This window comes from Coturnix japonica, chromosome 12 (assembly GCF_054131305.1).
Source record: "Coturnix japonica strain WE chromosome 12, WE-NBRP24, whole genome shotgun sequence".
NCBI classification, from domain to species: Eukaryota; Metazoa; Chordata; class Aves; order Galliformes; family Phasianidae; genus Coturnix; species Coturnix japonica.
In genome coordinates this window covers 13,939,843-13,967,834 of record NC_140674.1, presented here as the reverse complement: position 1 = coordinate 13,967,834, position 27,992 = coordinate 13,939,843, and the positions used below count along the sequence as shown (strand labels likewise).

General features: G+C 43.2%; 1 protein-coding gene across 3 annotated transcripts in view; it reads left to right on the top strand.

Moving 5' to 3' along the window:
• Window positions 1-21,299, top strand: part of LPP (LIM domain containing preferred translocation partner in lipoma) — a 274,991-nt gene extending 253,692 nt beyond the window's left edge. For all 3 annotated transcript variants that reach the window (XM_085513626.1, XM_015871614.3, XM_085513625.1), the window contains 3 exons: window positions 11,271-11,449; window positions 13,787-13,907; window positions 15,912-21,299. In XM_085513626.1, coding sequence (XP_085369752.1) covers window positions 11,271-11,449; window positions 13,787-13,907; window positions 15,912-16,040 — 429 coding nt within the window. In that variant the 3' untranslated portion in view covers window positions 16,041-21,299. The remainder of the gene's footprint in view (window positions 1-11,270; window positions 11,450-13,786; window positions 13,908-15,911) is intronic.
• The last annotated feature ends 6,693 nt before the right edge of the window (window positions 21,300-27,992 follow it).

The following is a 27,992-nucleotide window of genomic DNA, read 5'->3' as shown; positions in this document are numbered from 1 at the left end:
GGGTTTACTGTGTTTTCTCAACCGTTGTTTCTTTTTTTAATGTAATACTTGGCTGAAAGCCTTTCATGGTGTTGCTTTCACAAACTAAGGAGTAATCTGGTTAGTATCTATTAGGAGCTGACAGTTAGCTGACTGGCACAGTGTTCAGTGGCTGTGCTTTTCAACATTAAATAATACACAGGGCAGCCTCCTCAAGTGATGTAAAAGACCTGGTAAAGAAATGCCAGCTGTCAGCTTGATTTTCAGCCTGCTTTCCTCTGACATAAACCTTACCGACAGCTCAGACCAATGTCCTTCATATTCCAAATTAATCCAGAATTTCTTGTGGTGATGAAAGTAAAAGAAATGACTTTAGAGCGAACATCCTTGACTAACCCTGCTGACACCAGAGAATTACCACCTACTCAGACGTGTCCATCTGCTCTCGATGGCAAATCACGGAGCCCGTTTTTATTTGCATTCCAATGGTTTTGCCATCCAAGGTTTGTGTCCAAGTCTCCATGTTGTCTGTCCAAAATAAGGCAGCTTCTTTTTCCTTTTTTTTTTTTCATAAGAAACCTTTTTTTTTTTTTTTCCAGTTAGAGAGTAAAAGAACAGTACCAAGAGGACAGATAAACAAGGTTAGCAATTGTGCTGCAAGAAAGCTTCTGCCCAGCAGTGCTACCCCCATATCTTGAACAAAAGAGTACCCAAACTCTTTGAGTTACTTTTCACATATCATTCCAGAGGTGACACAGAGGATCTGCTCTGTAGGGAAGGTATCAGTTTCAAGTTTAGAAGGAATTATTCATCGTCCTTTTTCTCCCAATCCTATGTCTAGTTGTCTGTCAGTGATGGCCACAGCAGTTGAGTAATGGCAGAAGTGGACTGGAGTTGCAGAGGAGCTGATGTCTATGTCTCCACATCTTTCTCTGGCTGAGAGCATTTTGCAGGAGGGAGGAAGGAGGGAATGGATGACTGAACATCAGTCTCCTGTTAGAAGCCAGGCAGACTTTCACTTTTCTCTCATCTCATGGCAGACTTCTGTTGGAAGTTCTCTTATGTGTTCCATCCCTTGTCTGGATTCTACTTATATAGTTGTCTCCATTTCCTTTTTTGTATCCCTTCCTCCTCTGTTACTCTTATCTCAGCAGGCAGCTCAGACTTGTGTCTCCACACCAGGAACTGAAGCAAGCATCCAGGTCACCTGAATGAAAAGAATTAGGGATGTCATTACATCTAAAAATAATTCCAGTACCTGCTAGGGAATGACCCTGGACTTATTCAGCAGCTGTATTTATTTCTAATTAGAGTCTGACTCTACACAGAAGAATGGGTGTCGCTCCAGGGGATAGGACAGTTCAAACCTCTGAAGAAATCCTGGCAAAAATAAAAAATAAAAGGTCCTGGTCCCTTCAGCACATGGGGGAAGGAATGCAGACAGTCAGTTCACAGCCCAAAGAGTTTCTTCTTGTTCTTATCCTTGACAGTGTACAATACTAGTTGCCAGTGTTCCCTGCCCAGTGTTCTTCCAGAGTCTTTAAAATATGCATTTCACTGACTGTTTCTTTAGGAATTAACTACTTTTTCTTTCACTTCGGACCTCAGAGGACCTTCTGAAGTTTCAGCCCTTGCCTTCCAGGCACAAGTAAGTCTCCCATTGCCCTACAGGCTCCATCATGTTCTCTCTTTGCACCAGGGATGCATTTGGCAGCTCTTTAAGAAACACATTAGGGATTTGGGAGAATCATATTCTCTCTGTTAGACCAGGTAGCTGCAGCATCCAAGTGCACGGAGAGTTCTGTTGGGTCTTTTTCCAAGCTTTATATTGAATTATGTTATCTATTAAAAGCAGCTATTTTTATGCTGAACTGTTGCCATGACCTGTATTTCACAACTCGCATGTATGCACTGAAAAAAATATCTTGCACTCCAAAAGCATTTCGTTGAAAGTTCTCTGACGTTTTGTGCAAACTCTCATTACCTTTTGGTTTATTTTTGGTTTGGCTTGGTTTAGGGACTTGTTTACTTGGTAGTTCTAGGTGCTAGCTTTGGTATTCATTATAAGGACATTACTTCTGTCAGAGCATCACAGGTTTTCCAATATCAGATTGAACTCATTGTGCGGATTACGTGAGGCAGATAGATGGAAAATAATGAAATGAAACAGTCAGTGGTGAACCCAAGGACAGAGCCAGCCATCCTTACTTCCCACTGCTCTTCTCATGTCACTAGAAAACATAACTTTGTCACTGAGATAAGAGGAGGAGCACAAGAAGGTTTGCATTCTCTTTGCATAAGTAACTTGAAATGTATATTCAGCTGAAATACTGACCTTTTGGTAGTTATTACAAGCCCCTTAGATCTGCTTTTCTTTATGACTTGAAATAAGCAGGAGAAAATGGATTGTGTGCCTTTCCTTGTAGCTGAAGAAGGTGAGTTATTTTAGAATCATAGAAAGGAATCATAGAATGGCTTGAGTTGGAAAGGACATTGATGATCACTGAGCTCCAATTCCTGCCGTGGGCTGGCTGCCCTCCACCAGGTCAGGCTGCCTAGTTGCCCAACCAGCGTGGCCTTGGGCAGCTCCAGGGATGGGGCAGGAGGAGCTAAGAGAAGGATTTTGCTTTTTTATTTCTTCTTAATTTATGATTCTTAACTACTTTAGAAATATCCAGCCTGTCCAGCAGCACTCCTCGTTTCTCTTGGTTTTGTGTTGTTGTTTGGTGTTGTTTTTTTTTTCCAGGAAATCTCTTCTGGAGAGCAGTGGAGGCATAAAATGCCAGCTTGAAGTAGGCTGTAGTTAAAAGACTGTTAGTGTTCAATCTATACCCCAAAAAAGCTCATCTTTGCTGAATGATGGCTTACTGAGAGAAACAGGTTCAACTAAAATTTGATTTCTATGTTAATCAACGAGATTGCATTTTCTTGATGATTTTTATGTCACAAATTCAGTACTTCAGGAAAAGCATGGCAGGCAAGAACTCACTTCTAATGTAAAAATATCAAGAACGAGAAGAGTGAGGGGAACTATAAATAACCACCGAAATGTCACAGAGTCAGTCATTTTTTCCTCTGCAAGTCAGCTTTAGCAGTTAAGGTCAAGATAACATTTCCATGTCAATGGTCAGTTACATCAAAATTCTAAAACAGGAAGATTGAATGGAATTTTGGAGTTTTTTTGTATTCCACCCAGATTTGACCAATTTATAGTCTCTTCAGTCTGCCAGCTATGAGTTCCAGTGTTATTTTGGTTAAGCTCTTTGCCAGAGTGGCAAGCTTGGATTGGAGAGTCCAGTTTATTAAAGGCTATGAAATTAAATTCTCTCTCTCTTAAAAGGAAAAAGAAGAAGAAAAGAGCCCACTTCTTGCTGATAGCAACCTCTTTTATTTCCTTTGGTGCAGTTCAGTTTGTCTTGGATTTTGGCCTAACTATTTCCTACACCATTTTTGTTTTGTTTTGTTTTCACAAAGTTCTAATCAGTTTAAACTGCGAGTGGTTTGAAATGCCTCTCTAACAGCTTCCTCAGCGCTGCTAATTAAGCTTTAAATCTCTGTGTTGTCCGCAATTGTATCTAAACAAGGAGCAGAGTGTATCTGCTCACTGTTTGCCACATCTCCCAGCTGCATGCAATTCTGCTGCCTGCACAGAAAGCAATCACAATGGGACAGATCCTTCAATCCTTATTTAGGCAGAACTCCCAGGGTGGCATACAAGGTCATGCACATCATGTTGTGAGGGAATAGATGGATTTGGTGGTGAGAACATGTAAGGCAAGCAGCGTAACATCTGTAGTGCAAAGTCTGTAAGCGCTTGGGTGTAGGGAACTGCTTTGCTTTATACCCTGGAGCACTTTGTACAATGGAGTCCTGTGTTGCGATTATGGCTTCTAGGTGCTGTCACCTGACATGTTGTTAATAATAGGTAAAAGTGCAGGCTGTCGAAATGTGCAGTGTGTTTTTCCTGTCTCTGAGGAGCGGAGCTAATAGAGTAGCACCATTTTTTACAGTAGAGTGAACCTTGGTAGCTTCAGAAAGAACTCCAATGGATTCTCAGACTAGCTGCAGTCTTTGAAATAGGCAAAGCCTATTAGCCATCCTAATCCCCTAAGGCATTGCTGCTGCTGCTGCAAGGTCCAGGGATTTTGGTGGCAGCTCTGTGTCAGTTCTCCTGAGCTGCTGAGTCTTCGAACAAACTGTTTACCTTTGGCTTTCTGGGAGGAATTGTGAGGCATTTCTTTCAAATTAGAATTCTTTGAAAATCAGCGTCTTTCTCCTGGCACTGTGTTATGCAGCAGGTTGTAACAAGGGCCAGAGGTCTGGTTGTGAGCTCGGGATCTCCTTGGACTGAAGAAATGTGAGGAGGTAACAGCTTTATCAGCCTTATCCCTGCCAAGGAGGCTCACCTTCAGTTGCCTCACTGTTCACTTCTCTAGGACCCCAGAAGCCCACTCCAGGACACTGGTTGGTATATGCTGAACCTGGTGTAACATGACCACCTTCACGTGGTCATACTTAACAAGATGTTCTGCTTTGGTTCTATGAAGAATGTGCATGTCTTCTTTTTCTATGCCTGGATGTGAGAAGGTTTGGAAACATGGTTTCACTAGATAGAAAATGACCAAAGGGGCAAGAGCTGATCACCAAGATATGTAACAAAATCCTTGTTGTTAAGGTTGCTTTCAAGTGCATGGAAGCATCTTGCCTCTGACAGTTACTTGGTGGAAAAGGCAGTAGGAAAATTGGGCATTTTATCTTTCAGCCCACTAGAGTAGGAGTTCCTAATTTGTTTACAAATGCTGCCATTTTAAAGTGACAAAGATCTCAATGTTGTCAAGGCAAGGAATGTGCAGAAGATGTGTAGCTTTGAGCACCAGAAAGTAGTTAAGTAATTTCTAACATGAGGCTCATAGTGGATTTTTAGCTGGAAGGAGTCCGTGTGACTGTGGCTGGACGCTGAGCCTAATGCAGAGCAGATCAGTTAAGCCTGGTGTTCCTTCATCAGTCTCAATCTGCTGGTATTGGAGATGGCCATGGGACTTCTGTAAAACAATGTTGAGCAACAGAGAGATCAGCCTGTCCCTGGCTGTGCTGTTTCAGATCTATCTTACCCCAGTAAGCATGGCCAGTCTGTGAGCCCACTGCATCCAGCAGCTGCCTTTCTAGGTCTCCTCTCCATCCTTGGGTATGCTCAGATGATGGCAAAGCCATTCCTCAACCTATGTTTGGTAAGACAGCATTCTTAAAGAGCAAATGAAGCTCCTTCTTCCACCAACTGTAGAGCATGTTTTAACATCTGCTAATCATTTGTGGAGCTCGTCTTAAACCCTGCTCCATTTTCATCATGGCCTTGATGTTATTACACGTTTGTGGAGCTGATTGCCTCTTGTTGTCATTTTTCCTACTAATGCAAGCCACAAAAACACATCTAGTGTTTCTCTAATAGTTGCAGGGCAAGGAGAAGGGACTCCTTCACCCTGTATGCTGAGAGAACTCTGTGCCAGATTCACCTCCAACTTCTCTGTGTCCAAAAGCACAGAGCTGAATTGGGTTGATCCTGACAAGAAACGCAGATTCCAGCAGAGGGGGAAGCGTGCCAGCCGTGGTATTGCTACTGTGCTGGGAAAGCCACTGAAAACTGAGCCGAATGGAAGAACTATTTGAAAGCCACTGAAAACAGCAGCCTGCAGGGCCTGAGTCTACACTGTGTAGTTGTTGGTAGCTGTGTGCTCGGCTCAGACCCACATCATACTGGTAGCGTTGCAAGGTTGCCAATGTAATTTATTCCAGCATCTTCCCTCTCCTCTCCTAGCAAAACAAACTATACCACCTAAAGAGTACCCTCACTGCTCACCACTGTGGCTGAATTAGGGGCTTTTTCCAGGGTATTTCTGACTGATGGGTCGTGTTTCTTCCCCCCTACACACAAACACACACTGATACAATTCTGGGCAATGTGGCCCAAATGTCAGAGATTCAGCCAAGATGCTTTCCAGGGCTTCTGCCTGCAGAACCTACAGCTCTGAGAGCTGGGGGAGGTAAGGAGAGCTCAGGTACTGCTCATCATGTATCCAGCTGGTAAGGTAAGGAGAAAAGTTAACCCCCCCACACACACAGGTATTCTTAAATGGAGAGGAGGGAACTTCATGCCAGCCATTAGTAAATTAGTTAATTTATACCAAAGATCTACCCATTTGTGGAGAAAGATGGGCAGACAATCACTGGGGATGGCTGGGGCCTTTGGGAAGGGAAATGGGGTCTTGGTCTTGAATGTTTCTTTTCTAGGAAAAAAAAGAGGAAAAAAAGAAGGTCTTGATAATGTTGAAATTACATCTTGACCCTTAACCCCTCCACCAATATCTGCTTTATATTTTAACTTATAATCGAGCTGTATAGTTTCAGACCCAAAACCTAAATGAAACCATTTGAAGTGCAGTGTTTCAACTGACCTGATCTAATTTGGGGTTTATACGTTCACCAGACGTTTTGAGATTAAAGTGTTCTGTCTTCACTTAACTGTCTTCATTTAAGCATGGAAATGTTTTCAAGCCTCAAAATTCATCCCACGGTGGGGAAAATGTCTCCCGCTCCTCTCTCCTCACAGTTGGAGGAAATGAAGGATGGAGTCACAAGATTTAAAGCAATTCACTTACCACACTTTACTAAGTTACAGTTCAACTACAGCAGTTGACCGTGTGCCTGTTTTTAGTTCAACAGTCACTTTTTGGTTCCCACTGCCAATACCATCTCCTCTGTGCAGTCCCTCCAAAAACGTTTCTTCTGCAATGCTCACAAAGCAAATTCATGTCTCTGTGCATGAGTTGCCAATATAATTTATTCCAGCAACTTACCTCCTTTTTCCCGGCAAAACAGGCTAACCCATCCTCATGTCCTTGTGTGTGAGCTCTGCTGTTTGCTGCTCACGGTGCAGGAGAGGTTGTGCTCATTAGCCCTCCAGATGAATTGCCAGTACATCAGAAGCAATGAGTAATCTCTGTGGTTTTTCTTCTGTATTCACTGCTAGGTCATTGTGGGAGGGTCTTTCTGCTGCACCATATTGTGAGTTACTGCTGTCACCCAAAATTTGGTCCTGGAGGTTATTACCTAAAAGCATTAGGAAAGCAGGATGCTCTGCACGCTGCCTGCCTGTCACCGCAGCTCAGTTCCCAAAGCTGTTTGCCAGCTCTCCATCTGGGATGTTAAGTTTTCAGGAGGGGATTCAACCGCTTCCCACTTTCAATCTCTGATGGCTCTTGCACCCCAGAAGTGTTTCCCAGCAGCCTGAAATCTCACTTTGTTTCCCACGTTTAAACCCACCATCTGCAGAGCAACTCCCTTTGGTGTCTGCAGTTTCTGAGGGGCCAAGTGTTGCTATAGGGAGACTCTTCAACAGTTTCCTCACCACTTAATGTCAAATACGTGTTCAGTCTTTGTTGTCGATAGGGCTGCATTTGTTTAAGTCTGCAAGTTTTTACCCACAAGCTGCTTGTGGACATCCTGCTCATTTCAGTTGCTCTTTTTCTTTGTTTTAGTGTATCTTTGCTTGGGTTGATTTCTCTTTACAGATACATTAGGGTACATTCAGGTTGGATATTAGGAAAAATTTATTCACAGGAAGAGCTGTGGTGCACTGACACAGGCTGCCCAGGGAGGTGGGAGAGTCACTGTCCCTGGAGGTGTTCAGGAACCCTGGAGGTGTGGCATTGAGGGATGTGGTCAGTGGGATGGGATTGGACTTGGTGATCTTAGAGGTTTCTTTTGCTTGTTATGATTCCATGTTTCATTATTCACCCCAGGAGAGATACTTCTTTGCTGTGGATGAGCAGTTGTGTTCACAAGAAGCTTAGACCCAGACTCTTCAATGTGGGACCAGCTTCTCACTGAGAAATGCATTATGTCAGTTGTTCTTTTTTGGCCTTCAGAAATTAGATTTGGAGACACAAGTGTCTCAATAAGGAAGGCTACTACCTGCCTCTTAGCCAAAACATTGGGAAAGTGGTGGTAAACTTCCCTCTCAGCCCATCCTGGGCTTGTGGGCTGTACTCTTATGACATGAATTGACTACAGTGCCTATGTCTGGTGTTCCATAGCTGGTTCTTATCTTTCTTCTCTTTGCCGTACTCTGCTGTTCTTTGTAAGCTCATCAGATGCACCCTAGGGCTGACAGTGGCAGCTCAGGAGAAAAGGTAAAAATCAATGCCATCGTTTTATTTTTCTTCATCTTTTTTTGGCTTTGTGAAGGCCTGAAAGTTGCAAGAGGTGTTAGGAGAGTTAGCTAAACAGCGAAAGGGAGCAAAATCAAGAAGCCAAACCTAAAATACTAGAGTGATGCCGTTCTCATAATGTGCAGAAATACCTTTGTGCAGGTTGTTAGCTGCTGGGGCTGCATTTAGGCATGTGGGATAACCTGATTACAGAATCAAAGAAAACCCTGTTAGCTCCGCAGGCCAAATCCTGCCTTACAGCAACCTGATGTCAAATGGGTGTGAGTCAAGGAAGCTTTCCCTTTGGCATCGTGTGGTAACACCTTGAAGAGAAGAGTTTGAGCCAGGGATCTAGCAGGGAACGAGGCTTAAGCAAATACACTCCCAGACAGGGAGTGAACTGGAGTCTGAATCTAATGACTTTGTTTTTCCTCACTGGTACAGACTTGGAAGGATGAAAAGAATTAATTTCTCAGGTCTGATTTTTGGATTGTGCAGAAGGTTTAATCAAGAGTTGGTTAATTTAAAATGCTTGTCATGCTGTGAAAATGTCAAACGGTGCAACTGAGCTGTGATTTGGGAGCAGAAGACTTGTGTTTTCTGAAGGCATAATCCAGAAACATGATTGCCTGCTGTTATGGTCACTGCAGAACTCCCACCGAAGCCAGGATCACACAAGATGTCAGACAAGATGGTTGGGATGATCCGTTGCAGCTTGAACTCTGTCTCTCTGAGTTGTGCTAGTAGGAGCTGCGCTAGATCTATAGTGAGAGCATTTCCAGGCCCTGCTGCTCAGGGATGGATTGCAGCTGCTGGTTTCTGCTCTGCTCACAGTACCAGACTGATTGTGCTCAGCTTTGCTGTCAGCAGAGCAGATCTCCATATGCAAGTAAGCTGTGAAATTCCTGGTTATGTTGTGGGTGCTTAGTGTTTATCGGAATCCAGAAGACTATTAGGAAAGTTCATGGGAGGAACATCCACTCGAGGCTATTAAACAGAGAGGTCGAGCTGTGGCTCAGGAAGCCCTAAGCCAGAAATTGCTGGAGGCTGGGAGCGTGTCCTGAGGAACTGCTGTGCTTTGTTTGTCCTGTTCTCATTTGCCCTTGGCCTCTGTTGTTGACAGCTCTTGGAAACAAAGCAAGCAATGACTTGGTGAGGTAAATGCTCAGTACCCGCAAGTTGTCGTAGATGGTGCCTTATGAGTGATGCAGTCTTCCATAGGCATCTGCAGGTATGCAGCATTCCTTCCGTGGTGGTACAGATAAAGCAGCAGGGATATGACTGAGATGATGTGATCTGCTTATGCAAAGCAAAATGGTGTATTTGCCAGGTTATTCCTCCAAGTGGAAAATTATTGACCTTGCTTTTTCTGGCATACCAGCTACTGTTACAGTGATGATGATGGTGACAGCAACCAGACAGAAAGGCCAGCAATAATTCTTTCCTGCCCATTATTACAAAGCATAAAGCAGAATCCAGGCTGAAACCAGTGCTAGTCTGGCTGCGTTCTCTTCACAAATGCGTTAGGCGGTTCTCATATGGGTTTCAATTCAAGACTTTTCATATCAAGCTTTCCAGAACCAATCTTTTTGATCTTCTGATATGAACCTGTGTGTATATGTTTGTATCTTACCAGTGATTTGCAGCCCAGAGATAACATCCAATAAGTATGTGTGAATGTAGAAGTAACCTTTCTGAGCTCCTGGGTGATTCATCCCCTGACAGTACGTTTTGGCTGTACATGTAAGAACTGGATATTGCCCCTGAGAATATTGGCTCAAAAAAGCAATAACAGTGTGGTCAGTCAAAGTACTATTTTCCCTGGGAATTTTGTTGCATGAGGAAAAAGAACTTCAGCCTTCCTTTGTTTGTCAACATGATCTGCCTTTCAGCAGCTTTTTCTGTTTCTGTCCTATTAAATGTGTTCTTTGTTTCCTGTCCTCATATCTGTGTATCTCAGTCATAATCAGTATTATAACCATGGGTATTCTGCCTTATCCAAGATTCAAACATTAGCTGATAACTTTTGATATCTCCAGGTGCATCAAGCAAGGATAGTGGGTGAAATTCATTCTCCTAAGCTCCATTGAAATGATCCAAATTGTTGCCATAGATTTGCTGGTAGTGTCTGTGTTTTGCACCTTTGGTTCACAGCATGTGCTTTTTGGGTACTTGGTTTGAAGTGGCAGCTTGCACAGCTGGTGTCAGAAGGGCTGGAGTGTCTCATGGGCAGCTATTTGAAGCAAAACTACACTGTACTATAACCGACTACAGGGGTGAGTGAGAGTTGAAATGAGATGAATTGCTCAGTGTAGCCCACTTGAAGGGTGTTCTATTGGCTCCGGTGCTTCAGGAGCAGGCTGGCACACCTGTGAAATTGACATACCTGTAAGGCCAGGAGGATGGCTTTGGAAATGGCCTTTTAGTCATCATCTCAAACACTGGGAGACAGAGATAAATGATCCCATGAAGTCATCCTGAACTAGTGCCCATGCAGTGCTTTTGTTCCTGGCACTGTCTTGTTTACTCCTAGGACTTGACAGTAGTTTTCCTGCTGGGAGAGGGCGGTTAAGGTTTACTTACCAAACCGATGAAGATTCCTTAGGGTGGAGTAGTTAGGGTGTCTCTGTAGAGCCCCAGGAGCATGAGCTAAAGCTTTGCACTGTGTTTCATGGAGGCTTTGTCTGATAACTCAGCTGCGAAAAGTCATTCAGATTCAGCAGTATGGAGGCAAACATGCAGAAACTCAGGCTGCACAACTTCCTCCTGTGTTCTTGGCTACAGAAGCTTCAGTATCTCTGATACATCCACTTGATGGGTCATCCGTGATCATTTCTCAGAGCTGTTGAGAGAAGGCTGTGATTTTTCTCCCAGGGATTACACTGCTTTGCATCTTCACGTAATACTAAAGGCTTGTCCCAGGCCCCATGCTGTTAACATGCTCTTTGTTGATTGTATTGCACTTACCTAGAAATGAAAGCACCTAAAGCTGCTTAGTAGAGTAGCAGTAGCCTCCAGCCCTGCTGGCCTTTGTAAACATCCTGCTAAGATGGAGCTCACACCTACTTGTGTATGTTTTATTTGCAGAACACACTGGAGCAATGCAGTGTATGCGCGAAGCCCATCATGGAAAGGATCCTCCGAGCCACCGGGAAGGCCTACCATCCCCACTGCTTCACCTGTGTCATGTGCCATCTCAGCCTGGATGGGATTCCCTTCACCGTAGATGCCAGTGGGAACATCCACTGCATCGAGGATTTCCATAAGTACGGCCCAGGCTGCTCTCTGTAGCTTTATTGTCTATCTCTTTTATCCCTAAAAACACTCCTTATTCTCTCTGAGTGTCCAGAAAGATATGAGCCCTCTGCCACTTCCTCTGAAGACTCTACAAAGTAATCACAGCTTTGCTTAAATCAGGGATAGTGTGGCATGAAAGATTAACTGGTTAGTGGCTGGTAATGTTTTATCTCTGTCTTATGTAGATCCGAATTTATGGGTAACCTCTGTGCTCATCAAACAAAATGCTCTGCACTCCTCCCTGCCTTCCCTGAGCTCAGCACGTGCACATTTCTCCTTGGCTGTACCTGTGCTTCCACATCAGTGTTTCTCCCTTGCTTCCACCTGAGCAATTAAGAGAGGTCCTGTGTTGTTGCACTCAGCAGGTGTTTGCTTACCAGCTAGAGGGATCTTGGTGGTCACAGGACACTCATAGTTTCTCTTGTTTCTGGTTGCTAATTAGCTTTTTAAAGCTGCTAAAAATACAGCCCTGCTAATAATTTATGGTGAAACTGCCATTTAAAGTAAGTTGAAAGATATAGTTGCAAGGCGGTTCTGTTGCTGCCACCCCCATCATCACATCTAAGGAAGACATGTAGATATAATCAGAGCACAAATGTTTCCACTGTATGGAAAAGACAGACACGTTACACCCTTCAATTAAAAGAGGAAATCAATACTGACAAATGTGAGTTTACATCTCAACCATTTATCTCTTAATTTCTAAGAGGGTTGACTTAATTTGAGCCTCGTGACATCAGTGTGTGGGCCTGAAAGCTGAGGGAAGCAGACTGACTTTGACAGAACGGAAAGCAGCCACAATCAACTTGCATGCTAAAATCCAATATGAGGATATTCCCTGTAGCTCAGATAAGTTGGGTTAATTGACAGGTGCTGAGGCGGCTGTGTGCTGTCTTGCTTTTCTGTGCCAGCAGTCATGTGTAAGATAAAATTTGGTCCTGAGCAGAGGCTCAACATAAGGCTAAAAGCATCGGTCATACTCCTGAAAATTTCCTTCCAACCCACTTACGATTTGGACATTGCTTCTTTCCCAAGTCCTGGAGCCTTCAGGAGAAAGAGTGGGGGCAAGAGCTGCTGTCCCATCTTAAAGTCCTTTGGCTGTGAATAGATCTCAATCTTACAGCTCTGAGAGCAGGAAGTGGGAGGCTGTCAGTCCAGGCAAAGGACATGAAATTGCTGAGTGAAAGATTGAGGGGGGAAGATAATGGGAGCAGCAGAAGATCTAATGGAACGCTCAGAATGTCTTTAGGCTTCCCAATGTTTAGCAGCACTTTGGCCAGTCCCATTTTAATCGGTCAGTGAAGCCATCCTCCTGGTCTAGAAGTTGAGTGCTTGACATCTTGTGCACTGTTTTGATAACAGAACTATACCTGAGGTCCACACTGTCTCTTAGCCACCTCTTGAGCCTGGGGCCCGCAGAAGCGCATCTGCATCCCTTGAAATCTGCAAGAGTCATTTCTGGGTCGCTGGAATTAATATTTGGCTTATAATGAATTACCCACAGCGGCCTGGACAGAGAAATGGTGAAGTATTTTTAAACACCACATTTGAGCTAAATGGCACAAGGAAGCGCCTGCACGAAGCAGCATATAATTAACTGCGATTACAGCTCCGGTCATATCATGATCCGTGTAAGTTATTTTTCAGAGCGCTCGCTATAGCCACTGTTTAATTCATTTTTTTGTTAGATCGCAGCTACACAGGCATCTTTCATCTGCTGCCAGTGAAATTAATATTTTTCTTTATTCCTAGTACAGATAGATCTTTTTTTTTTCTAGGCTAGTTAATTCTGGGGTGGTTTGTGTGACAGACTGGGTGGCAGAGTCAGTCTTTCTTAAGCATTTCAGAGGAGAAGGGTCTTTGATCTCCTTGTGTTCTGATGTCTGCCACGAGCATTTGCCCTCTGTTGCTGTGTAGCCCGTGACCCCAGCTCTCATTAAACATCAGCAGATTCTGTTCGTACAAGTTTCTGGTTTCATTTTTGTTGCGTTTGGTTTTTTGTGAGGAGAAACTGCTGCCAGGATTTGGTACCCAAAGGTTTTGAACCAAAACAGCAAATAATGACTCATCACAGGCTGAATGATCCCACTGATGCCCACCTGCCTGGAAGCAGAGATCACCACTTCTCATAGGCAGCTGCAGAGTACAAAACCAGATCATAGCGAATTAGGCAGAAGGTTGTATGGTGGACAACATAAGGTAGAAAGAAAAGGCCTGTGCTCCTCTTAATCTCTGAAGTGACCCTGAGTCAAGCCAGCCCTATCACATAGTGAAGGCACTATAATCTGCATCTCTTCCTTCCCCAGGAAATTTGCACCGAGATGTTCAGTGTGTAAGGAGCCCATCATGCCAGCCCCGGGACAAGAGGAGACTGTCCGCATTGTTGCCTTGGATCGTGACTTCCATGTCCAGTGCTACAGGTGTGAGGTTAGTATTCTGATCGCATGAAGGAGAGAAATCAAAGGTTGGTATAATTTCATCACTGCCTTATGTTATACACACAACACGCATACTGTATTGTAACATACACTGTCTCTGCTATCAAATTACTTCACTGCAAGGAATTTTTCCTCATTTATATCAGCGCAGATGAGAAGAAAATCAGGTCCCTTGTTTATAACAGGTTCATTAGAAGAGCAAGAGAATGTGACTCAGTTAATTAGAGCTTAATATTTGAGAACATCATAAATTATAGCTTGGACACAAATGTTGCTCATGTTTATATTTGTAAAATGAAAGCTATGCCTGTTAAAATTTGAGCAAGATCGTACAGGAAACTCAACATATGGCTCTGGGTTGAAGAATTTTAATGGACACATAAACATGATCATTCTTGTTTTGTGCAGTGCTTTTTGTGGTACTTTCCTGTTCAATTTCATTACACACTTCATATAATTTTGATGGTAAGAATCTGAAGACAGAAGAAAAATCACCTTAAAGCAATTAACATGTGGGAACAGCTGTGTTAGGGAACCTTAAAGAATTCTTCAATGCAAGTGCTACGTGCTGGATAATATATCAGGCAGATGGCAGAGTAAGAAAATGAGACCGAAAGTATTTCTTGTCACAGTTGCAGGTTTTAATAACCAACTGGAAAGAAGGATGGACTGAGGCTTACAGGTCTAGGCTGAGACTTGAGGCATCTGGTTCTCTTTAGCCTGTCATTAGTTTCCAGAGTTCAGCCTATTACTTAGGCCTAGTTTTTGTGAGGCACTTGGGCATTCATACACTAAATTTTGCAGAGCCTAATTCATCATACAGGATGTCCCCGTGCTGGCTGTTGAGGTATCTGGGCTTTGTGCACATGAATGTCAAGGGACACAGGCACAGAATTCCTTGAAATCCAATGTAGTCAGTAGATTCTGTACTGGATCAGTACATTATTAGCTTAGGGCATCATCTTATGGGCAACTGAACTGCTGCAGACTTGACCTTACGTACTCATATGGATTTGCTGGTCCAAAGATTGCTAAGCTATCATCTCTGCATAATGCAGCTCTCAAAGGCTCCACATGAGCCAGTCTCGCAGATCAGTAAGGTACAGCAGTCTTTGTGCAATGCCTGAAAGTCCTTCTGTGTTTTGGCCTTCACCTCCATGCATCTCAACTATCTCAACTGGAGCAATAGCAATATTTTTTTTCCTACCGTTTCCTTGCCAGGTGTATTTACAAACACAGTTTTATGATGAAGAGATGCGGCCTCTAAGCAAGCTGTTATCTCCTCATTGCAACTCCATCAGCAGTTCATTCCCAAACGATTGTCTGATCACATCAGGAGGAGTAATTCCCAGTGCTCCCAGCAGCTGTACTTGGCCCTACATGAGGCTGAGGTGTCTGGGGCAGGTTTGGGGCCTTACAGTGAGATTTCCTCTCTTCCTGTCTCAGTGATATCTTCTTTTCAGCCACGACCTTTTGCACCAATTTCAATACGAACACTGGCGACAGTTCTGGTCATGGGTGACAGGCAGGGAGTTTGCTTAGCAGTCACCCCTGAGAAGAGAATATTGCAGTTTTGTGGCATCAACTTATCCAAAGGAGATTACCTGTAGTCAGATATTACTACCAAATTTCCTTTTCAGGGACGCTTCCTTTTTATCTTTTTTTTGCAATAATAAATCTGTGCTTAGTTTGATGCTTTCACCATTGCTAAAGACTTTTCCTTCCTCAGAAGTGTGAAGGGAGTAATCTCCTTTTACTTTCAATTGGATTAAATTCAGCAGACAGCTTGGGAACCCATCTTCTCTGCAGCATTGTCTCTTATCGAGAAATGTCTTAATCATGAAAGTCATCACATGCCTCAGCTTCATGCTTTGTGCTGACTCAGGCTGGATCCTGTTACAAGGAGGAGAGTGAGGAGAGCTTCTTTGCCTAATAGATTCTTCAGGTAACATGGTTCATATTTCTTACTTTGCTCTGTTTGCTGGTTTCCTAGGACTGTGGCGGCCTCCTGTCTGAGGGGGACAATCAGGGCTGTTACCCTCTGGACGGGCACATCCTCTGTAAGACCTGCAACTCAGCTCGGATCCAGGCTCTGACCGCCAAGGCCAGCACTGATCTCTGAGTACCAACTGTGACCCTCCCCAGGATGCCTGCTGGGGGAATTGCACAAGCTTTGCATGATTTCTTTCCAACCTAGGGCCTGAATCTTTGTTTGTTTGTTCGTTTGTTTGTTTTAAAAAAGTAAAACTGGAAGGCTTTGGAGCAAGAGGGCGGTTCTGTGGCCGTGTTCAGACTGTCTGCAACAGGTACCTAACTTAGACATGAGTCTTCCAGAGGGTGGCGAGTCAGACCACCAGCTGCTAAGTTATCTGCCTGTGGAAGAAGGTCTGAACTGGTGAAATGTGGCTGAGCTAGTTCCTTTTTCCAAGTCATTTTGGAAACCTGATCAACTATGGGAATCTTCTCTTTGACTTTAATGGATCACCAGCAGAAATGGCTCAACAGCCACAGAAGATGAGAGCAGAACTAGCACTCCTTATTATGACTTAAGTAATGCAACTTTGACAGTACTGCACCTAAGGGTGCAGATGTGACCTTGAGCTTTTTGAGACACAGATTTGTTGTCTATGTGTTTCTTCTTAGGTCCTTACTTGCCTCCATTCCCTTCCAGTTCTATAGGTTTGGGTTTTTGTTTTTTTTTTCTTATGGTATTATATTTTTGCTATTGCATAAACTTATTCAGTAGTGATGCTTCCAATTCACAATATATGAGCAATCACAGAAAGATGTGAGCTTGCACACACACACACACACACACACACACACACACACACACAATGTGCTTTTGATTTACTAGAGGTATAAGCCAATCATGTCTGCTGAGAAGGTCTTTTAAGGATCTGAGGCTGAAAACAGTCTTTAAAAAACCCAGTGGTTAAATAAAAAAAAAGACTACATAGAACTGCAGTGCAAAGCGATGCTCAAAAAAATCTTATGCTGCTCGCTATAGTGGGACCAATGGCTGTGCTGGCTTCTGGGTAGATATTTAAGCACCAGAGTCTTGTTCTGTTGTTTATTGAAATGGGAGGATTTTCCTTCAGCTGTAACAGGAACTGAATCAGGGATAGATGTCTCTCTGAAGTGAACACGCATGATCTGGAGCTCCCATTGGAAAAGGTATCTTATTCCAACAACGGCAAAAGAACCGTGCAGTTGTTCAGTTTTTGTCTTAAAGCTGGAGAAGGTGTTAAACCCTTCTCTGTGCCATCCCAAAAAAGCAAATGTTTGGGTTTTTTTTCTTTCATTTTCATCCCAGCCACTTATTACTCCTCTCTGGTGAAATGTCATTGCAGAAGAGTGCTGGGCCAGGAGCAGCACTTTCATCTTCTGTCCAGAGGTAACACATGTGCCAAGGTAAATAAAAAGCTGGGCAGAGATAACCTTTCTTTTTGTCATTTTGGTGTTTGTGGGCTTTTTTTATTATTATTTTTTTTTTCCCATTTTGTTAATTAGAAAAAATAAATTATAAATTCGTGGCTCAGTCTGAGCAGCTATAATATTCTTGTTCATGAAACCCATAATAAGTAAGGTGCAAATTACACAGTGAGGGAGTAATTTTCGTATCACTGAATTGACATTAATATCTTATTTGCAGATGTAATCAAAGAGACTACCTTTCTTTGCACTTAACAAATTAAAAAGCAGAGCTGAAACAGTTGCAGGCTGATTGATCCTATTAGTGACAAACTGGCGCTTTTCAACAGTATTAGGAGAAGTTTGTCATATGCCCACTGAAAAACAATGCAAATGTGGCGCTTTTATCTTCAGTCTCTATAACAGGAGCTTGATACAATTACCCTGCTGCTGGGGGAAAAGAAGAAAAAGTTAGATGAGCTGGACTGATAGAAAACAAAGAAAAACTGAGATAGTCACTGCAGCTCCTGCAAACAGTGCATTTCCTTTCAGGTTAGCACTAACTTCTATGGAAGAGCACTGTGAGCTGTAATAGCTTTAGCTGCATACAGTAAATTCAAATACAGAAATACCAATCTGAAACCTCTGTTCCTCACATGGTTTGTATGTTGGCAAACTCCTTTGGTGTCGGGGAAGATTCCCAAAATTCACAGCTCAAAATGAATCCTTCTTTGTAGAAGGGTGGCATCATTAAGCAAAAGAAATCGTTCTCCACCATAGCGGCTGTACTGAAGCATTTTGCCTTTTTATACTAGATTTCTGCCCTGGCCTTCAAGAATTTTACTGCCTCAGACATAAACAGATTTTTTTGCAGGGCGACTCCTGCCAGATTCCATCTGGGCTCCTGCTCCCTGAACCGTGGCACGTAAGATTCTTCTGAACTCGCTTTTTACAGGCAGCCCCTTCACGCAGCAGTCAAAAACTCTTGCAACTAGTGAGTGAATCCAGTTTAAATTAACCCTACAGGAACACTGGAGTTCAGAGCTAGGATTGCTAGCACCACTGGTTTTACATCTCTGCAAGCACAGGGGAGGACCTGATGCACCCAAGCACAAAAGAAGCCGTTCATCAGGCAGCTCCAAACTTTGTTCTCATTAGTGTTAAATCGGGTGGCTGATGAGACTCTCATGAACACCGCTGGGGTAAGTGATGGAAACAAGCTTATGTACCCGCCTGCAGAATGTGGCCTAGACTCAGGAGGACTGAAGTCCAGAGCCCTTGGGCTTTGCAATGCCATGGTATAGGCTGGAATTGGGGAAAGTTGTATGGCTTCTCGTCCTTTGCACGAGAAAGCTTCTTTACAACTTCCCAGAGATGCTGTGAGAATTAAAGTAATCAAAGATTGGCCCAAACTCCTGATTTTGGAGTTCTGTTTTCTCCTTCCAGAAAAGTTTGCTGGTATGTAGGTTTGGGATTCCAGCCCATTTCAAAGCTAAGGGCCAGCCAGGAGGTCTAGATCTCAATCTGTGTTATTAGGGTGCTGTGGTGAGCTGGGCTGGTGTGCAGGGAGGTGAGAGCCAAACTTTTCACGCATTAAATACCCAATGGATGGAAAGTGGTTGTCAAAGATTGAGTAGCGTTATTGTTCGAGGTCCTGTGGCTAATTTCTGGACCTGACGTATCTGGGCAAAGGTACTATCATGCTTTTGTTTTCACCCCTGGAACACCAAAGCCATCTGCCTGTTGGAAAGATTAAGAGCCCAAATCAGCCCTCTTTGTTTTCTGTAATGCGTGGTGTTTTGGCTTCTAAAATTGCTGTAAATACATTTGGAAGACTGTGCATATATATATATGTGCATATGTATGTATGCATGTAACATAGAGGCTCTCATCACCCACCTGTTCATGGGAGTCTCCGTTCTGATGCTTCAGGATTTGACTGGAAAATGTTAGTGGGCTCATCTTAGTTGTACTGCAATTAAGAACCACTGGGATATTCCTGCATCATGATATTTATCATATTTTGCAATACAACCTGATTTATCTGCTCCAAGAAGGAGTTTTTGCCAAAGAGACCTTACCTTTTTAAGGTGCACGTGTTAGCCATAAAAACCAAACAACAGCAACAACAAAAACATATATACATATCATTTCATTTGTGCCTGTGGTAAAGTCAAGCCCATTCTTTTCAGAAAGAATTGGAAGATCACACACACCCCACTGTTTGAGTCTGCAGAGTTTTCGCTTGTGCTGCTTTGGCCCCTTTGAGCATTTGTTGGCAAGTAGGGCCTGATCCTGTGATTCTTGTGTCCAGACAGGGCACAGAAGGGTCCAGGAATCAGGTTCTGATTTAGCAAAATATTTAAGCCTGTGGGGATTGTTTAAGCATAGGCTTAAAGCCATTTGCATAGTGTGTTTTAAGCTATGGGTCTGCAGTCATTAGTGCCAGACTGACTCTATATCACCCCATCAGATATACTGGAGCTGGGTAGGATGGAGACACAGTCAAATTTCTGCCAAACTCACTTGAATGTGTGGTACAGCTCCTGTGTCACCTTTATGCAGGAGGGCATGCAGCAAGAGATCAAACGTAACATCTGGACATTGGGAGGGTGAGTTGTTACAAGATCAGTGCTCGGCACAGGGTGGCTGTGGCACTTTCCATATGTCACAAGTAGCCCTACAGCCAGATTTACTCTATCTTTGAAGCATGGCTTTAAATGTCTGCTTAAACTTTCTCCCAAAGCTTGGGTTGCCTTGGTTACAGCCCAATCCTTATGCACATCCCCAAGGCTAACACTACGATTTTATGAATGTGATGGTTTTATTGTCACTTATTTTAATCATTGCCTGAGCGTTGCTTTTAAAAACAGAAAGGAACACCGTTGCCTTAGCTTATCAGATAATGTACCTTTAATTTTGTTGGTTTTTCTAAACATTTTAATTCTTGGATTTTTATCACAACTGCAAAACACTTGGGTAATGACTTAATCATAGGCGTATGAGAGTAGCAAAGTATTCATCAGAGTGGACTCCATTTAAGGTGTTCGGCCTGATGGCAGGAGCAAGACTTCCATGGGATATGGGCCCTACATTGATTTCCTGCCTATCAGCAAAGTGTGCCTGAGAAGAATGAGGAAAAGTTGTCTTTTGAAGAACTGGTTGGTGGTAGTTGAAGGGAATATGCAACAAGTCATGCTAAAATCTCTTTGTACCTGCTCCAGCTCCTGCCAGGCTGTGGTCAGCAAAGCATAGCCTAGGCCTGAGAAATGCTGGTTTTAGGGGATTGTTGCTTTTGATTTGAGGTAGTCCAGAAGATGAGGGATAACAGGAGCCTGGAGAAGGTCTATGGTTGCCTTTCTTGTGTAACCATGGTAGACACATAGTGCCTTGAGTGAACAGCTCAGTAAGGAATTGATTTTTGAACTGTTTTGTTATTGATACCTGATTCCTGCCGTTGGTTCATCACGTTGATTTGATATTTGTTCCCCAAGTTGCGTTGCCTACACTTGGCATACATTTCAGTCCTGTAAGTCAGAGCTAGTAGATGTGGGGAAGAATCTCATGGCGGTGGAATTCTCAATAGAGAACACTAGTGATGTTAATAGAGGGTTTGTTGCCGAAGGATGGCAGGAACCACTCAGTACTATCTGGAGGCTGGTAATGCGCCAGTTGAGGAAGCTGGAGAACACTATTTCCAGTTCGAGCTGGTCCCAATTTTTACACTAAATTATGTGATATTGAAAGGGCCTTCTTTTTAATGAGAAATTCTCTCTTTGCAGTGTTATCCACAACAGTATTTCTTGCTGTTATAATTAAAACCATATTGAATTTTTATCTAAATAGATTTCAGAATTGTTGACAAATATTTTCATTTCTCAAAAATCTTCGTCTCCTTTCTCAAGTCTTGTTTCCCTTCTTGGGTTTCTTCTGCTGGTCAGTTAAAGTTTCTGTGATGATTTTCAAACCTTCTTTGGATAAAGATTCATTTAAAAGGAGAAAAAAAGAGCACACGTTCTTGGAAAATGGTTCAATGTTGGGCCTGGTGAAATAAAAAAAAGAAAAAAAAAGGCTTTTAAACTTCTCACAAGATATTTTTCCCCTGTTTTTGACTTGCTCTGCTAACTTTGAAGTCACTGTTTCCTTTGCCAGAACAATCCAAATAATGTGACTCTTCTTAAAATAACAGTGTTACTTCTGTTGGGTTGGTTTTTCTTTCTCCTCTTAAAGCCGTAGTGTGGCTGCGGGAACTGCCTGGGACTTTGCTGTGGCAACTGCAGTTTTTTTTCTTTATAATTACTGGGGGGAAAAGAGCACACTATGGCAACCGCCGTGAAGATCAAAAGATACTGATTGAACTTCATCGCCCTTCTGGGTTTGGGGATGGCATTTCTCCTTAGACATTTCTACAAACGTTACCTGTCTTCCTCCGCTTTTCAAGCTTGAATTTGCAGCAGTCAGATGCCATTCCTGGCGTTTGGTGCTTCTGAGTATTGCAGGAGATAGAAGACTTAATGCTTGTGAAATTATAACGTTCGAATGGCATCTAGAAGGCCAAGAGAAAACCATGACCTCAGTAGGTTTCCTGGTGGACCATAGGGAACGGCTTTCCTTTCAGCCTGCAAGTTCTCTGCTGGGACGTAAAAACACTACAAACACTTGCAGAATACTCGAATGTGTGCACTCACGTGCGCATGCAACGTGGTTGCGGGGCTACAACTGAGCACAGTTATTTAGACTGTATTATTAAGCTGCTTATGCCCACTGGGCTTTTCTCCTGGCTGTGTGTTCCTGATCTCCGGGCCGTTCTGTGCTTCTATGTGCCTGGTCTAGCAGCTGGCAACCTTGTGCATGGCAAGTGGTTGGAGCTAAGTGATCTTTGAGGTCCCTTCCAACCCAAGCCACTCTGTGATTCTGTGATATGATTCTTTTGGCTTCGTGTTATGTGTATAGGCAACTACCCATGAAATGATCACTGGTATTGAGAGTGCTCAGCTCAAACTTTCTGGTTTACTGCTTGTCCACATTTCTCATCATGACTAGATGATCATTTAGAAAATGAGGAAGGAAACAGAAGTCCCAGGGTGGCATTACCTTTACATTTCATAGCCTCATAGAACCATTTGAGTTGAGGGACGGGGCACCACCACCTCTGTGCAGTCTGTGCCGGTGCCTCACCACCCCTCAGTGTAGTGTATCCAGTCTAAATCTCCCCTCTTATAGTTTGAAACCGTTTCCCCTTGTCCTGTCACAACAAACCCTGCTAAAGAGTTCATCCCCTTCTTTCTTACAGCCCCCCTTTAGGTACTGTTTGCCAGGGGTCAGCACCTCTTGCTGGGAAGATGGCACATGGGGTCCCTTTTTTTGCCCCTGCCCTCCCTTTGCCACAAGTGGCAATCTTACCCTCTTTTTCCATTCACTCGACTTGTGTTCCTCCTTGCAATGGAGATGGTTCACTACTTATTGCATGGAGGTATTGCAAGGCTTAGCTGGGAGTCGGAAAAACTTTTCCAGATCTTTAGACAAGTAGTTTCATGCATCCACAGTATCAGTGGGCTGCCACATGGATATCAAAGAAAATGATTATAATTATTGCTTTTTAAAATGATTGTGAAATTGTGCCTTACTTTTTCAGTCGTATTTAACCGTCTAATTTAGAACCACATGATTGCAGGGATCATCGTATCATGAAGAAATTTGTTTGAAGGATAGTTTGTTTGTTTCTAAAGATTTTTTTTTTCTTCAAAAATGAATTTATTAGGGTTTTTTCTTTTTTTAACTGTTTTGTTGGTGTTTTTTTTTTCTAATTTTCCTCCAATTTTATTCCTTTAATATGTTTGTGTAAAAAGGGCAGCCAGCATTTGCATTTGCGAGAGACAGAAGATTTTATTTGGTCTTGTATGCGGAGCTTTCATTTTCTTTTATGTTCCTTCAGGAAAATTCCTCTTTGCCCGATTACTCATACTTAGATGTCTTTAAACGCAAGCTGACCAGTGAGGGCTTTTTGTTGTTTAATTTAGTGTGTGCTTTGCTCTGCGCTTTATTCTGCTTTTTTTAATTATCCAGATATCGGGTGCTGGGGAGGCATTGCACATTAATGCAGAATGCTAATGCTAATTTTCATAGAAAAGACAAAATTAGAGTCTCTCTCCCTGTCTCCAGTGCAGTTTTATTACTGTTTTGCGTACAACACCGATATTAAGCCAGACTGCAAAGGCAGAATACTCAGTGACCTACTTCCATTCACCAGCAAGAAGCCTTTGTCAGCTGACTCCTGTTTGTTTGTTCGTTTTTAAATGTCGGATTACAGAACGAGCATCTCCCAAAGATGAAAGAAAACAGTGTTTTCGTGCACAGGAAATTTGGGGTTGCAGTAACAGAACATTTTCTTTGTGAATTTGGATGTTGTGGTGTTTTAAGCCCCTGCCTGGAGCCTAAATCAATTTGGCCTCTCATCCAGTTCATCTCGCTGCTGCTCCTAAAAGGCTGCAGCCCTGCAAAAGCTCATGCAGCATTTTTGGCCTCTTTCCCTTGCTCCCATTTGGTACATATTTGCACAATTTAACTGAGCTTTTCTTTCTGCTGAAGGTCAGATGCAAGCGATACGAAACACTAAACTTTATAAACAAGCAAAGCCATTTTAACCACAGCGTTTTGGACAAGAATGGGTTTTTAGGTGGCGTGCTGTCTGCTGGCCTTTGGAGGGGGGGGATCCTGAGGGTGCATTTGCCTGAAACAGTATGCAAAGCCACAAGCCTCGGTTTCTTAATAAACTGCTTACTGTAATCCAGCTACACAGTTTCAGCCTCACACTTCAGGAGCAGCTTCCAGCAGCAGTGCACGTACAGGCACTTTCCCTCTTCCATGCAGAAAGTGAAACTTTCCCAACCAGTGCGAATTTAACCTATTGCATAAGTAGCTGGAAGTCTGATTGTGTTTGGGTTTGTTTTTTTTCTCTTTCTTTTTTTTTCCTTTGCGATTCTTTCTGTAACCTCTATAAGCAAAGGATGAAGAGCTTTTCTTTTTCCTTTTTTTTTTTTGCTTTTTTTTTTTTTTTTTTGACAAGATTAGATGTTGCATATTGATGAGGTAGCATTTCAAAGGTCCGTGGGGCTTTGGAACATATTAAGAATCTCTGAAGTTTAATATTCGCCACGTTTTAAATATTCAGGAGGAAAAAAAAAAGAATCTGCATAAAATGGCTTTTGATAAATACGTTCTAGGGGTTCTTTCTTGCTATCTTACACAAGCACTGTGGGGATTGTGGCCATGCCAGTTTTGTTCCAAAGTGCCTTTTGTTTCAGCTTATCAGGACCGCTCTGTTCCCATTTGTATGCCCAGCACTGGTCCTGGAGTCTCCTATGGTTTCTACAGGAGCTGTGCTGCATGCAGGTGTGGATGCAGCATCTCAGAGCACACAGGGCAGCTTTGCATCCTTGGCCATTCCTCTTTAGTAAGAAGCTCAGTATTAAGAGTGGTGGTGTTGGGAGAAATCCTTCCTTGGGGATGCCCCATTTTCCATCTCTGTTGAAAATCTCATTGCAGCTTTAGATGAGGATCAGTTAGAGCTGCATACACTCAGCTATTTTACCGTATTATCAACATTCTCCTTTGCCTTCTCTTTGACATCCCACGCTGCAAACCATGATGTGCAGGGCAGCCTCCTTGGTCCTGCTCATGTGCAGCCTTGACTTTTCCTTGTTCAATCAGTGCCTGGTGCTTTTCCTGAGGACAACTCTGATTGGGGCAAGGGCATCTCTGTGCAAAAGGTGGTGCTTTCCTTTTCAGCTTACAAATAATGCCGCTTTTTCAGATGCACCTTTCCCCTCTCACGTATTCCTGACAGAAGCAGGGTTTTAAATATTTCATAGCATTCTTTCTTCTCTTTTTTTATTGCCAGATGCCTTGAATACACTGTCAGATTACGATCTGGGCGGGAGTTTTCAGGATCGATTTCCTTTCCTCCTTGATTGGAACAGTGTAGGTTTGCAGTGAAGTTTGGTGCTTGTTTGTTTGTTCTTCTTCTTTTTTACCTTTGACAGAACAGATGCCTTCGGTTTAGGCAGTGATAGACTGACTATGATTAGAGCTAATCCAGGATGGCAGGATTGGACCCCCACAGTGAAATCTAGAAAAGTGATTGCGAAAGTATTTTGTTTCTCCTTTATTAATTACACAGGAAGTTTCCACAGAAGGCTCATGTAACACTGCTGGCCTATGTAATAAGTAGCAGGGCCTGTAATTACAGTCTGTCTCTGATCCTATCTGTGCTCTGGCTTTCTAGGCATCGCAGTTCTATTTACATCTGTGTCTTTGTCACCTTATAAATGTTTGATTGATCACTGAGGGAAGAACAACACGAGCCGTGAGCCCTGCAGAGGTGCAGCAGCTCTGACCAAGGGAGTCCTCCACCTTCTCATGTATCTGCCTGATTTGGGACACAGAAGGGAGAGATTTTGACCAGCAAAGGGAGCAGGCTGTGTGCCAGCTTTGTACCTTTCAGCATCTCAGAGTCTTTGTAGGACTGGAAAATGAAACCTTTTACAGGTCTTATGCTAGTGTACCATCCTGTGAGGGGGGTCTGTATATCACTATTTCGTTGCTCTAAGCAGTTTCTACAGGATTTCAGCATTCTTTTCAGTAAGGTTCGAGGTTTCGTGGTTGCAAAGAAATCTTCCAGATATGGCAGGAGGAGGAAGATGGCTTTTAGCTTGGCTTCTCTGTGTGATGCTGAAATTGCTGTTAGCAGCATGAAGCAGGAGTGGGAATGGGGCAGCAGTGATCTGTTCAGTACCAGGTTCCCCAGCACTGAGCTCTGGCTCACACAGCCCTGGGCAGCCCAGCTTCTGGTCCTGAGACCTGGTGCTGAGTGAGCTGTCACCTGGGGGGTGCTCATTACCATTCACCCCACATTACTCCTCTTTCTTAAGAGATGCCTTGTAGAGTTAAACTACAGAATGGTGCCCCCCAAACTTTTTCTACCAGCACTATTCTCAGTGCCGTGTTTGATCAGGAGGGCTGAAAGCCATTGTGCAAACACTGTACACAGTGCATAAAAAAACATGAAGAATCTACTGTGGATATTTTCAATGTCCATTACAGTGTTATGCAAATTGTCCCTTCTCTGCAGCCAGCGCTGTTAATTATTTGGGGTTTGACTTTATTAAGAAAATACAAAGCACAATGTTCTATATTTTCTCGAACTACTTCTAAGAAAGTTGATGCTTTAAAGGAAAAAAAAAGAACCACCTTACTTTCAAACATGGGTTTTTCAGGCTTCGAAATTAATAATTTCTACACCTGACCCAGTTCTTGCAGCTGCCAAAAAAGAAAAGAGAAAGCTATTTAAATTTCTCATAGAACCATTTATCTCTTAAAATATGCCAAGGCAATTTGAGGTGGGGGTGGAGACTCAGCTATTTATCTCAGCAGCTTGATTTTTCTCTTTATGTTTCTAACTGTCAGGGGAAAAAAACGGTAGGAAGCTATTCTTGGGCTATTATTGATGTATTGTGTTGCCATTATGCAGGATGTCTGCTTTGCTATATACGGAAGGACATTAATAATAGCCATCTTCCCTGCCCCCACCCTCAGTTCCTTTTAGGAAGATGTGGTTTAAACTGGAGCATCTGCCCTGTTCAAATTGCTGCTCCCCCTCCCCTTCCCTCAGTTCCCAAACTAGTTTTTGGGAACAAGGCTAAAGGAATGAGGAGATAGGTAGAAAAATGGCAAATATAACCTACTTGTATGCTTGCTCCAGGCAAGTCATTTCCATGCTGTGTACCTGTCTTTGCCTTTCCTTCCCATCTACTGCCCCTCATTTCACTCCAAGTTCATCAGCGCAGAAATACCCTTCTCTTGCCATTTCTGTCTCGCAGGGGCTGGCTGGCAGAACGGGCTCAGCAACAGACCTCAGCTTTGTGATACACAGCATGCCACAGCCAGGAACGCTGGGTTCCTCATTATCTCCTCTAAGTAGGAAAATATATTCCCATCCCTCCTTACCCTGGCTTGAAAACATTGTTAAGAAACTTGAAAGGCTTGGTCCACTTGTTTAAAGGCTCAGATGTTTGTTGTATTTTTGGAAGCAGAGCGTATGGTGAACAGGAATAGTTTGATATTTGAAAAATATCCCCATTTGAGCATTCCCCCGAGGTGTGGGAAGTCCTGTCTCCATGGGTCTGTGCCAGCACCGTGTCAGCCCAGCGAGCAAAGCCAGCTTGGATAGGAAAAGAACTAGCCAGCCCTATTTAATCTGATAGAAGTGAGGTGGAAACAATAAACGTGGCAAAAACTTAAGGGCATAGATGCTGAAATTTAATTTAACTTTTGCTTTTCAGTGGCTCTGTCTTTGTGCAGCGATGAAGATCTGCAGGGAAGCAGATGAAGTCCTGCTCTGAGTAGGCTGTGTTTGTGCTGGTGTTTCGCTCAGGATTACGTAAGAGCAGTTTACAATGAAATGCATAGCCAAAGGTTGTGGTTTGTGTTTCAGCTCTGTTGAGATGGTACCCATTGAAAACACAGAACTGAGGCACTTCTTTACATCTGCCAATACTTTAATGACAGCTCTGTATGGATAGGAAACCCATTCATGCTGGCAAAGGGATGGGACATTTTCTGCCTTGTCCTCTGAGCCTGATTTTGTTCTTTGCTCTAACCA